Source organism: Bubalus bubalis, chromosome 20, assembly GCF_019923935.1.
Source record: "Bubalus bubalis isolate 160015118507 breed Murrah chromosome 20, NDDB_SH_1, whole genome shotgun sequence".
NCBI classification, from domain to species: Eukaryota; Metazoa; Chordata; class Mammalia; order Artiodactyla; family Bovidae; genus Bubalus; species Bubalus bubalis.
Window position 1 is genome coordinate 1965179 of NC_059176.1, and position 13516 is coordinate 1978694.

The following is a 13516-nucleotide window of genomic DNA, read 5'->3' on the forward strand; positions in this document are numbered from 1 at the left end:
GTGACCAGGTGATCTCTCTCATTTCCAAAACGTGGAGTAAGAATTGTAACTTAAGGAAAAACCTGAGATACACAAAACGGAAGTATTTTTACCGAAATTAGATATTTCCCCTCACGGAAAAAAGTCAGAAAAGGTCACATGGTTTTGGAAAAGGACACCCAGCTTTCCCCTTGTCATCAGCTGGGAGCACTGGTCTCCCTGGGCCCAGGCATTTAAACCACGGCAAGAACGCGGAACACACGCTGGATCCAGAACCTCACACCCAACACTACCTATGGATATCTAACAACAGAGCAAAAGAGAACCTTTTTCCAAATGAAGTCTTCCTTCAGAACAATTTTTCCCAAAATGTTTAATACAGTGATTTTCTGTTTCTAGAGAAGACCAGCCTTTTCCCAGTTCTTCCCACATGAACAGAAACACCACCCTCCAGCCCCCAGCAGCGCGCGGCTCGCAGGGGCAGGGCGCCCGCCCTCTAGGAGCTGAGCACGATCAGCTTGTGGAGCTGGTACAGGAAGGTGTTCTTGCCCCTGCTGCTCTCCCGGTCCGCCTGCTCCATCACCAGCTTCGGATCGACCTGTTGGGGCAAAAGGGCCAGTCAGGCTCTGCAACAGCGCTTTTCTAGACATAAAGTAAAACAAAGTTACAACACACACAGACCTTGTGTGTGTGTGTGTGTGTACAGAGAGGGCAGAAGCACTCCTTCAATGTCCCAAGAATATTTATAGAATGCTTCTCTACTCTCACAACACCAAATACTATACATCTGCTGTGCCATCTTTCAATTCGTCTTAACAGTACAGTAACCTTTACTCAGACATCTCCCATGCATTCTTTTACGTAAACATGAACAGTAACTTCACAGAGGCATTAGAGCACGTGTAAGTTTTCTGAAACCCACCAACCCCAGAGTGAACCTCGGCTTCCTCACACCCCCCATGGAGGCTGTGGGAGAGGTGGCCGGCGCACCCTCCACGCCCCTCCCCGAGGGCAGAGCTCGTGCACGTGACGGAGCAGCTCCAGTGACTGGTGCTCAGCGCTCTATCAAGGGACCCCGTCACGGAGCACACGGACCGCAGGAACGCTGCAGCGGAAGTGACTGTCAGACTTGGAGTAGGAAACACCGTCTCCAGGGGCAGCGTCTCCCTCCCCCTGCCACAGGGATGAGGAACCAGTGCCCCAGCTGGTTTATTTATAAAGACAGCCCTGGCTCTAGGATTGTTGCTGTTCAATCACTAAGTCATGTCCGACTCTTCGCGACCCCATGGACTGCAGCACGCAGGCTCCTCTGTTCTCCACTATCTCCGGGAGTTTGCTCAAAGTCACATCCATTAAGTCAGCGATGCCATCCAACCATCTCATCCTCTGCCGTCTCCTTCTCCTCCTGCCCTCAATCTTTCCCAGCATCAGGGTCTTTTCCAATGAGTCAGCTCTTCAAATCAGGTGGCCAAAGTACTAGAGAGAGATTCAGCATCAATCCTTCCAATAAATATTCAGGGTTGATCTCCTTTAGGATGGACTGGTTTGATCTCCTTGCAGTCCAGGTACCTTCTCCAGCACAATTCAAAAGTCTGAGTGCTTCCTTAAGTCTCACATCCATAGATGACTACTGGAAAAACCATAGCTTTGACTAGATGGACCTTTGCTGTCAAAGTGGTATCTCTGCTTTTTAATAAGCTGTCTAGGTTGGTCACAGCTTTTCTTCCAAGGAGCAAGTGTCTTTTAATTTCATGGCTGCAGTCACCATCTGCAGCGATTTGGGAGCCCAAGAAAATAAAGTCTCTCCCTGTTTCCATTTTTCCTCCATCTATTGGCCATGAAGTGTTGGGACCAGATACCATGATCTTAGTTTTCTGAATGTTGAGTTTTAAATCAGATTTTTCACCTTCCTTTCACTTTCATCAAAAGGCTCTTTAGTTCTTCTTTGCTTTCTGCCATAAGGGTAGTGGTCATTTGCATTTCTGAAGTTGTTGATATTTCTCTTGGCAATCTTGATTTCAGCTTGTGCTTTACCCAGCCTAGCATTTCTCATGATGTACTCTGCATATAAGTTAAATAAGCAGGGTGACAATATACAGCCTCGACGTACTCCTTACCCAATCTGGAACAAGTCCGTTATTCATGTCCAGTTCTAACTGTTGCTTCTTGACCTGCATACAGGTTTCTCAGGAGACAGATAAGGTGGTCTGGTATTCCCATCTCTTTAAGAATTTTCCATAGTGTGTTGTGATCCACGCAGCCAAGGGCTTCCCTTGTGGCTCAGCCGGTAAAGAATCCACCTATGATGTGGGAGACCTGGGTTTGACCCCTGGGTTGGGAAGATCTCCGAAAAGGGAAAGGCTACCCATTCCAGTATTCTGGCCTGGAGAATTCCATGGACTGTATAGTCCACGGGGTTGCAAAGAGTCAGACACGACTGAGTGACTTACACTTCACTTCACACAAAGGCTTTAGCGTAGTCAATGAGGAAGTAGATGTTTTCTGGAATTCCCTTGCTTTTTCTATGATCCAACAGATGTTGGCATTTTGATCTCTGGTTCGTCTGCCTTTTCTAAATCTAGCTTGTGCATCTGGAAGTTCTCGGTTCACATACTGTTGAAGCCTAGTTTGGAGAATTTTGAGCATTACTTTGCTAGCGTGTGAGATGAGTACAATTGTGCGGTAGTTTAAGCATTCTCTGGCATTGTCTTTCTTTGGGATTGGAATGAAAACTGACCTTTTCCAGTCCTGTGGCCACTGCTGAGTTTTCCACATTTGCTGGCATATTGAGTGCAGCACTTTCACAGCATCATCTTTTAGGATTTGAAATAATTCAGCTAGTATTCCATCCCCTCCACTAGCTTTGTTCATAGTGATGCTTCCTAAGGCCCACATTCCAGGATGTCGGGCTCTAGGTTAGTGGTCACACCATCCTGGTTATCTAGGTCACTAAGATCTTTTTTGTACAGTTCTGTGTATTCCTGCTACCTCTTCTTAATATCTTCTACTTCTGTTAGGTCCATACTATTTCTGTCCATTTATTGTGTCCATCTTTGCATGAAATGTTTCCTTCATATCTTTAATTTTCCTGACGAGATCTCTAGTCCTTCCCATTCTATTGTTTTCCTCTATTTCTTTGCACTGTTCACTTAAGAAGACCTTAGGTCTCCTTGCTATTCTCTGAAACTCTGCAGTCAGCTGGGTGTTTCTTCCCCTTTTCCTTTGCCTTTGATGTCTCTTCTTTTCTCTTGGCTCTAGGATTAGAGCTTACGATTCCTCCCTGGGCTCCTTTCCTGCAATCACATTTTATTCTCTTCTCTAAATCTCATGGGCAGGAAATGTCACGGTGCCCGGTGTGGGCCCTGCCACACTTCACAAATGCTGTGGGCCTAACCGTGCCATCCAGACCCCCAGGGTCACAGTATTAGGAGGCAGGCCTTTGGGCAGTAGTCGGGTTAGACGGAGGTGCGGGGGAGGCTCTCACGATGCATTAGTGCCCTTACAGGAAGAGACCCCAGAGAGTGTGCCGCCCACTCTCTGCCACGCAAGGGCACAGTGAGAAGGTGGATGTCTCCAAGCAGGAGGGCCCTCGGCAGAACCCCACCGCGCTGGCACCCGCAGCGCCACATCCAGCCTCTATCGCTGTCACAGAATAAACTGCTGCTGCTTTGGCCACCCCGTGGATGGCACATCGCCACGACAGCCAACAACTAAAGCAACAGCAAGCCCCAAGCGCTCGCCCACACACCCGCACCTGCGTTATCTAGAAGTAAAGGATGATCAGCCTGGGGCCTAACTTTTCACATACAATGTACTATCCAGAGGGCTACCGGTGGCTCAGCGGTAAAGAATCCACCTGCCAATGCAGGAGACTCGAGTTCAATCCCTGGGTCAGGAAGACCCTTGGAAGAGAAATGGCAACCCACTCCAGTATTTTGTTGGGAAAATTCCACGGACAGAGGAGCCTGGAGGGCCACAGTTCATGGGGTTGCAAAGAGTCAGACACACCGGAGCGACCGAGCAATGCACTATTCAGAAGTGGCAGGCTGCCTGCGGGCGCCGCCCGCTCCTCCGTGCGCCTCTCTCTGCTCTCCCGCATCCTCCACCCTGAGCCCCTCTGAGTCTCTCCTGAGCCCCTCCGAGTCTCTCCATTAAGCCCCTGTGAGTCCCTCCCTGAGCCCCTCTGAGTCTCTCCCTGAGCCCCTCCGAGTCTCTCTGCTCTCCCGCATCCTCCTCCCTGAGCCCCTCTGAGTCTCTCCCTGAGCCCCTCTGAAGCTCCTCCCAGTCCGTCCTGGGGGCAGGCGGCCCACACCGCCTCCGGTTTCTCACTTACCTGATTCCACTCGTACGGCTTCTCGTACCACTTAGGAACAACCTTCTCTCTTGGTTTCAACTGACAGAACAAACTAAAATTTTAAAAAAGAGAGTTTAAGTCATCTTAATTATATGTTAGTAACTGAAAACACTACTACGATATTTAAAGAGATTTAAATTCTATGTACTTTCGCTCAGGATTATAACGCCAGTAAGTTTTTTAAAGGTCAAAATTTATGTAATTGTGATCAGAAAATATTTTAATCCACTATACATTCAAAAGAGCTTCCCTGATAGTTCAGTTGGTAAAGAATCTGCCAGCAATGCAGGAGACCCAGGTTTAATTCCTGGGTCAGGAAGATCAGCTGGAGAAGGGATAGGCTACCCACTCCAGTATTCTTGGGCTTCCCTTGTGGCTCAGCTGGTAAAGAATCTGCTCCCAATGTGAGAGACCTGGGTTTGAGCCCTGGGTTGGGAAGATCCCCTGGAAAAGGGAAAGGCTACACAGTATTCTGGTCTGGACAATTCCATGGACTATACAGTCCATGGGATCACAAAGAGTCGGACACAACTGAGTGACTGACTTTCACTTTCATACATTCAAAAGCAGGAAAAGAATGGAGTGATGCGGTCTCGAAGGCTGACCGCTGTGGTCTGTGTTCCCCTGGCAACCAGTGGAGGCAGCTCCATTACCGAACATCCCTGCATCACTGAGTCAAGTTCTGGGAAATGTAACAGGAACTGTTATACCATTTACTCTTAAGCAGCTGTGACAAGCTGGAAATGTCAAAAGGCTGAGATAGAGAATTCTAGCAATAAGAGAATAAAGTTTGCAAATCTTCTTGCACCTCCTTCCTCCCCAACAAGTATAAAACTGGACACGATTGTCCAAGGAACACATATGAAGGCTCTGGATGTTAACCAAAAGCAAACAAGTTCAGAAGCATTCATCCAAGAAAAACTGCTGAACTCTAGGCAGCAAGACTGGAGTCTGCGGAGTTCAAACCTGGGGCTGCTCCCCGCCACACTCACACCCACCCCAGCAGCTTGACCTGGCACTCCAGAGCTCCAGGGGAGCTGGCTGTGAGAACAGGCATGCTTGTGGCCAGACTGCGTTCACTTGGTGTGCAGCAGAGGGTGAAGCCTCACGCCTGGCAGCACAGTCAGACGAGTCCAGGAGGAATCGAAGGGAGAAAGCCTCCAGCTCTGCGAGCCTTTGGCCTTGGTCCTGCTTGGGGCCAGTGCAGACCAGCAGACTCCCCGGAAATGCCCGAGGGAGACCCTGGGGCTGAGAGCGGCAGAGGCCAGCGGGGCTCCCAGACGACCCCAGGGTGATGGAGAAGCTGCACACACAGGTGCAGAGGAGCCCTACGAAGGCCCCCAGGCTGCCACAGGGCCCTGGCAAAAAATACAAGCCAGGAAAGAGTTTAACACTGCCTGAACCCTAGAGGTACTGTCAACCCCCACACGGACCCACCAGCACAGGGTGGAAAACTTAATGATTCAGAGGTCCAAGCACAACTTCTGATCCATCAATGGCTGAGCACTGAGCAATGCAGACACAAGGACAACCCCTAACCAGCCAGGCTGAAAAATAAAAGGAGAATTAAAAAAAAAAAAAGGTACCAGCAGCCTTACAACATGGTAGGGAAACCCATTCTGCAGAATTCTGCAGGGAAGAATCAAAACCCTACATTAATATACTACATTACCTAAAATACTCAATCTTTAGCAAAATATATGAGAAACAGAAATGCGTGACCCATACTCAGGAATAAAAAGGAGAGCAGGCAACAGAGGCTGAGTGGGTGGGCTCGGACGTGGGTTTAGCAGGTAAAACTTCAAAGAGGTCCCTGCAAGCACACACAGAGACTTAAAGCAAACCGTGTGTAAAGAGATAGAGGAAAACACGATGACAATGACTCAAAGGAAATCTCACTAAAAGTTTAAAACTATACACGAGAACCAAAGAGAAATTTTAGAATTGAAAGGTACAGTAACTAAAATGAAGAAGTCCTTATAGGAATCTGTCGGTGTGAGATGGACGAACAGAGAGTCAGTGAACTTAAGGACAGAGCAACGGACGTTCCCTAACTGAACAGCAGGGAGAAGGAGGAGGAAGAAAAAATGGCAGAGCCTCCGAGACCAGCGGGACGACGTCAGTTGTACCAAACACCATACAGTGGAGTCCCCAGGGAGGAGAGAGCACGGCAGGGCAGAAAGAAGGCTTTCAAAGATGCAAAGATGCAGGTGCCCTTTCAACTAAAAGGGCGGGAAAAGATACGTCATGAAAACAGTAAGCAAACAGTAACCAAACCAAGCAGAACAGCTATGTCAGACAAACCAGACTTTTAAATAAGATTATCAGAATAGAGATTTCATAATGGTAAAAGGGCTAACACCTCAGGAAGATACGACACTTATAAATGTACACGTGTCTAACAGAGCCCCCAAAAGACAGAAACGGAAAACTGACAGAGAAGAGAAATACTTCTATCTCAATAATTAGAAACTGTAATGTCCCAGTTTTGATTTTCATAGAACTAGAAAGAAAATCAGCAAGCATAGTGAATCCTAGGCCACCACCCACCATGGACCCACCAAGCATCTACAGAGCACCCCACCCAACAACACATGTATTCTTCTCAAGTGAACAAGGAACACTTTCCAGGAAAGACTGTGTGCCAGGCCACAGAGCAAGTCCCAGTACATGTGAGAAGGGATTATGAAAGACTGGGGTCATTCATTTCTGTGTAATGCCTACAATGGAAATGCATTATATAGTAACAACATAGAATATTTGGAAAATCTCAAAAAATATTTGAAAATTAAACAATATGCACCTCAATAATGCATCAAAGAAGAAATCACAAGGGAAACTAGACAGTACTTTTAAAAGAATTAAAATCAAAATACCACTGATCAGAAAGTATGGGACGCAGCAAAAACAGTAATGGAGGGAATTTTACAGGTTTAAATGTCTGTAACAGAAAAGTTCTCAAAATAATAAAGCTTCTAAGTTAGGAAATTGGAAAAGGAGCAAGTTAGGCCCAATGCAACCAGAAGTAAGGGAATAATTACAATGAGATAAACATTGCTACTGCTAAGTCACTTCAGTCGTGTCCAACTCTGTGCGACCCCATAGACGGCAGCCCACCAGGCTCCCGTCCCCAGGATTCTCCAGGCAAAAACACTGGAGGGGGTTGCCATTTCCTTCTCCAATGCATGAAAGCGAAAAGTGAAAGTGAAGTCGCTCAGTCGTGTCCGACTCTTGGCGACCCCATGGACTGCAGCCCACCAGGCTCCTCCATCCATGGGATTTTCCAGGCAGAGATAAACATCAACGAAACAGAAAAGATAAACATTAGGGGGAAAAAAATCAACAAAACCAAACATTAGTTCTTCGAAGAGATCACTAGAATTGATAAACTTTAGCTAAGCTAACCCAGAAAAAAGAGAGGCAATACACACAAAATCCAAAGCAAGAAAGGGGGACGTGACTTCTGACTATACAGAGGAAAGGGTTCCTGGAGAAGATTCTGAACAACTGTATGCCAACTAGTTCATTTACACGAACTGAGCAAAATTCTTAGAAAGACACAAATTATCAAAACTGACTTAAAAAGAAATAGAAACTCTGAATCGACCTAAAACACAAGAAATTGAAGTAGTAATTTAAAATCTCCCCACAAAGAGAAGTCCAAGTTCAGATGATTTCATTGGTAAACTCAATCAAATATTTAAAGAGATAATATCAATCCTATACAAACTCTTTCTGAAAACAGAGTGGCAGGAAACTCTTCCTAAACTCGTTCTGTGAAGCCAGTGCCGCTCTGATACCAAATTTGACAAAGAGATCACAGGAAACTTCAGACCAGTGAGTGAGCCTCAGAAACACAGAGGGAAAACCCTAACAACAGAAACAGCAAACGAGTTTATCAAAAGAATTACACACTAAGTGGAACTCACCCCAAGAACGCAAAGCTAGTTATAACATCCAAAAAGCAATTAATGCACTATATAAATTTAAAAACACAATTTTCTCACAGACACAAAAAAAGGCATTGGCAAAATGTGACATCCTTCCCCAATCAAAGCTGCCAGCACACTAGGGACAGAAAGGAGCCCCTTCAACCGGACGGAGGGCCTCTGCTGCTGCTGCTGCTAAGCCTCTGCTGAACGCCTCCAGCCACCCCCACACTCAGCGAGTGACAAGGCTTCTCCCTGAAACTGGGGCCGAGGCAAGGACATGTGCTCTCATCACCTCTGTTTAACAACATATTGAGGGTTCTAACCAGCAGAATAAAACGGGAAAAATTACGAGCATACAGATTGGAAAGGAAGAAGTAAAACTGTCTTTACTCATAGATAGAACCCTGTATGTAGGAAATCCTAAAGGATCTATAAGAACTACTAGCACTAACCATATAGTAAGGTCACGGGTAAAAGACCAGCATATAAAAATCAATTGTTCATTTGTAGCAATGAACAATGCAAAAATAAAGAAAATTATTTAAACTCGCAATAGCATCAAAAAGAGAAAAATATTTAGAAATAATTTAACCAAAGTGCAAGCACTGCACACCAAAACCGCAGAAAGTGTCAGGGGAACTGAAGGCCACCTAACAGGCATTCCATCCTGGTGGCCGGACAGCTCAGTACTGTTAAGATGGCCATTCTCCTCACACTCATCTGCAGATTCACCGCATCCCCATCACGATTCCTGCAAGGTTTCCTGTATATATTGACAAGCTGAGCCTAACTTGCATATGGAGAGGAAAAGGATCTAGAAAAGTAAAAGCAACACTGAAAAAGAAGAACGAAACACAAGGACTCACTGCTCAATTTCAAGAATTACTATTAAAACACACGTAAGTCAATAGAACAAAATAGGAAGTTCACAAATAAACCTTCACACTCATGGCCAGTTTATTTTTGACAGGTGCCACTGTAATTCAATGAGGGAAAAGAAAGTTCTTCAGCAAATTATGTGATAACATATAACAAGTGGATGTTCGCATGTGAAAAAACGAACTTCCAAGCCTCTTACTGTCACACCACATTCAAGTATCACCTCAAAATGGATCAAAACCTGAACACAAGAAGGCGCTGCAGCGGTAAAGAGCCGCCTGCGGACGCGGGAGACGCAGGAGACACAGGTGCCGCCCCCAGGCCAGGAAGACGCCCTGGAGAAGGAAATGGCCACCCACTCGCTCTCTTGCCTGGAAAAGCCCACGGACAGAGGAGCCTGTCCATGAGGTCACAACGAGTTGGACATGACTGAGCAACTGAGCACAAACATGAGAGAGGGAAACAGAGGAGAACACTTTTGTGACACTGGATAGAACACCAAAAGCATACGCCACACCAAAGATGAAGCAGACATCATCAACATTAAGTCTGTGTGTTCTTCAGAATATGAAAATAAAAGGGAAAACGAAAAGACAAACTACATGACGGGGAAAGTATCTGCAAATTACATCTTCATAAGAGACTTTCAGCAAGCATTTAGAAAGAATGCCTACAACTCAGTAATGAGATGACAATCAACCCAATTAAAAAAATGTGAAAGATCTGAAACATCGATAACCTCAGATGTGCAGATGATAACAACCCTTACGGCAGAAAGCAAAGAGGAATTAAAGAGCCTCTTGATGAAGGTGAAAAAGAGTGAAAAAGCTGGCTCAAAACTCAACATTCAAAAAACAAAGATCATGGCATTGGGTCCCATCACTTCACGGCAAACAGATGGGGAAACGATGGAAACAGTGACAGACTTCACTTTCTTGGGCTCCAAATCACTGTAGATGGTGACTGCAGCCACGAAATTAAAAGACGCTTGCTCCTTGGAAGAAAAGCTATGACCAACTTAGCATATTAAAAAGCAGAGACGCTGCCGACAAAGGTCCGTCTTATCGAGGCTATGGTTCTGCCAGTAGTCATGAATGGATGTGACAGTTGGACTGTGAAGAAACTGAAGGCTAAAGAATTGACGCTTTTGAACTGTGGTGTTGGAGGAGACTCCTGAGAGTCCCTTGGACTGCAAGAAGATCCAACCAGTCCATCCTAAAGGAGATCAGTCCTGAATGTTCACTGGAAGGACTGCTGCTGAAGCTGAAGCTCCACTACTTTGGCCACCTGATGCAAAGAACCGACTCACTGGAAAAGACCCTGATGCTACCAAAGACTGAGGGTAGGAAGAGAAGGGGATGACAGAGAATGAGACGGTTGGATGGCATCACCAACTCGATAGATATGAGTTTGGGCACACTCTGGGAGTTGGTGATGGACAGGGAAGCCTGGTGTGCTGCAGTCCATGGGGTCGCAAAGAGTTAGACACGACTAAGATACTGAACTGCGCTGTCAGGCCACTAGATTAACTACAATAGAAAACCCACAACCAAGCGCAGGCAACGATGGAGAAAAGGAAACGGCCACACGTTGCTGGCGGGGATGTGATATGGGAGTCAGCTTGAAAACCAGTTTGTCCATTTCTTAAAAAATTAACAAATTTACCATACAACCTACCACTTCCACTCCTAGATATCTACCCAAGAGAGAAGAAGATACACATCCATTCAAAGGCTGCGTGCCTTTCCAGAGCAGCATTACTCAAAAAGCCTAATACTGCAAACAAGCCAAGCATTTCAACAACCAGTGGATGGGCGGACGAAGCGCGACATACGCACACGGAGGAGCACCAGTCATTAAAGAGGATAAACACATCACAACACGGATGAGCCTCAAAATACACTCGGCTGAACAAACGAAGCCAGGTTTTTAAAGTCATTAGGCCAATTATAAATAATTTTCAGAGAAGAAAAATCTATGGAGACCGTAAGAGGCCAGTGGTTGCCTGGAGTTTGGGCGGGGACAGGAGATGCTGACAAGTGCACAGAAGCACTGCTGCTTCTAAACCAGCTTTTTTGAGGTCATTATAGACCATAAACTAGTTACTCCTAAGTATGCAATTTAATAATTTTAGTAGATTTACAGCATTGTGTGACTATCCCCACAATTCTGTTCTAAGGTTATTTATAAGTAAGCTTTGGGGATGACTGAAACATTGGAACAGAGTTGTGTAGTGCTTAGCACAACTCCACAGGCTTACTAACAACCACTGAACTGCACCCGACCTCCCTCCCTCCATGCGGAGCCCAGCACGTCAGGACCGGCTGCCCGCCCTGGGGGTGGGGAGGTGCCCTCAGGACACGCAGGGCAGAGCACAGCTGCAGCGGGACAGTCCCGGGGCCTCCGCCACGTGGGGACGTGCCGTTCCTCCACGCGGATCTTGCTGGGGGTCTCTCAGCTTTATGAGGACCTCCAGTGTTTTACAGCACGGCGTCACTCCGCTGCTGACCACGTGGTGCATCCGCCGGGGCGCACACACTGAGACGGCCTCTGTGCTGCGTGTGTGTGAACTTTGATGTAAAGCGCACCTCAGCCTCTGTCGCGGTTGCCCTGCTGCTCGCTGTCCTCAGCTGGCTCCCGGCGGCCCAGGCCACCGTCCCGGGCCGGGCAAGGGGTGAGGCCAGCAGGGAGAGAGGCTGAGAGTGGCTCGTGGGACCCCACGTGCCGAGGGCCTCTGTCTTCTCCTCCCCACCGTGTCCTTCCCCCTCGGCCTCCTCTGAGCCCTCCAGGCTGACCTGACCTCACGGGCGGGCTGCCCCAGTGAGGGCCCTGGTCGCAGGGCTTCTGGCTGGCCTTGGTCAACGGGGAGTCCAGCAAGTGGCAAGCCTGAGCCAGCTGGGAAGCTCACAAGAGGGGCCCAACTCCTGTGAGGTGGTCCTCAAGCCTGGGGCCCCTCATCTCTCTGCCCTCAAGGTGCCCACTGTGGACTCCCTCTGCCCTGCCGGTGCTGTTTGAAGGGCTCTCTTTATTACACTGTTTTCAAACCACCCTGCTTCCTGCCCGGCTCCCAGTGGCCACCCAGGACACAGCCTGCTGCTCCCAGGAAGCTGAGGCCTCTGTCCCGGCACTTTGGAGACACGTCCCCACTTCAGAGCCTTAACCCAGCACACTGCATCGTGTCACAGACAATGAAAGACACCCATGGTCCAGACGGCTAAGAAGGAAGCCCGCGTGGCCACACAGCTCACCCTAAAAGTTTCTGGCGACTGTTATCCTGTAACTGCGCGATCCTTTCTGGCCCAAGACACTTTGATCCATTCGGTCCATCGCACACAAGCTTGTTGACAGCAGCTCTGAGAATATTAATCTGTAAATAAACAGCAAGGTACATGCTCACACCGTTCTACCATGACTGAATCTCAATCCACATTTAAGTAATTCATAGACATTCAACTTAATATTTTCACAATTATCGTCGGTATGGTTTCTGGAACAAACGATCAAGGCAAAAATGACACCAGTGAAGTGAGTGTTGGCCCCTCAGTCGTGTCAGACTCTTGACGACCCCGTGGACGGTGGCCCTGGACTGGGCTCCTCTGTCCATGGGATTTCCAGCAAGAACATTGGAGTGAGTTGCTATTTCCTTCTCCACGGGATCTTCCCAACCCAGCTATTGAACCCGGGTCTCCTGCACTGCAGGCAGATTCTTACTGTCTGAGCCACCAACTATCATAATTTAAGAAACAATGACAAAAGGGAAAAAAAAACCAGTAAGGAGGGTTCAGACTTTTCCGTTTAAGCACACTCTTTAAACTTCTGTTCTAGAATGTAATAGTTTAGCCCATGGGGCTATACTGTTCAAAACCTACTTGTATCTTCTACACAGGAAGCCCCTATATCTGTGAATTCAACAAATCTTGGATCAAAAACACTCAGGAAAAAAAAAAAAAAACTCCACAAAGTTCCAAAAAGCAGAACTTGAATTTACTGAACACTGGCAACTATCTCCAGAGCATTTACACTGTGTTAGGTGTTACGGGGGAGAAGGCAGTGGCACCCCACTCCAGCACTCTTGCCTGGAAAATCCCATGGACAGAGGGGCCTGGTGCGCTGCAGTCCATGGGGTCGCTAGGAGTTGGACATGACTGCGCGACTTCACTTTCACTTTTCTCTTTCATGTATCGGAGAAGGAAATGGCAGCCCACTCCAGTACTCTTGCCTGGAGAACCCCATGGGCAGAGGAGCCTGGTGGGCTGCAGTCCATAGGGTCGCGAAGAGTCGGACATGACTGAGCAACTTCACTTTCACTTTTCACTTTCATGCATTGGAGAAGGAAATGGCAACCCACTCCAGTGTTCTTGCCTGGAGAATC

At 47.3% G+C, this 13516-nt stretch overlaps 1 protein-coding gene across 5 annotated transcripts in view; it reads right to left on the minus strand.

The window, feature by feature from the left end:
- Nucleotides 1-335: 335 nt before the first annotated feature.
- Nucleotides 336-13516, minus strand: part of TDRD9 (tudor domain containing 9) — a 111944-nt gene continuing 98763 nt past the window's right edge. For 4 of the 5 annotated variants that reach the window (XM_044932825.1, XM_025271108.2, XM_044932824.1 and 1 more), the window contains 3 exons: nucleotides 12393-12511; nucleotides 4313-4385; nucleotides 336-577 (listed from right to left, as the gene is read on the minus strand). In XM_044932825.1, the coding sequence (XP_044788760.1) occupies nucleotides 476-577; nucleotides 4313-4385; nucleotides 12393-12511 (294 nt within the window). In that variant the 3' untranslated portion in view covers nucleotides 336-475. The remainder of the gene's footprint in view (nucleotides 578-4312; nucleotides 4386-12392; nucleotides 12512-13516) is intronic. The other variant, XM_025271109.2, reaches the window with a different exon arrangement.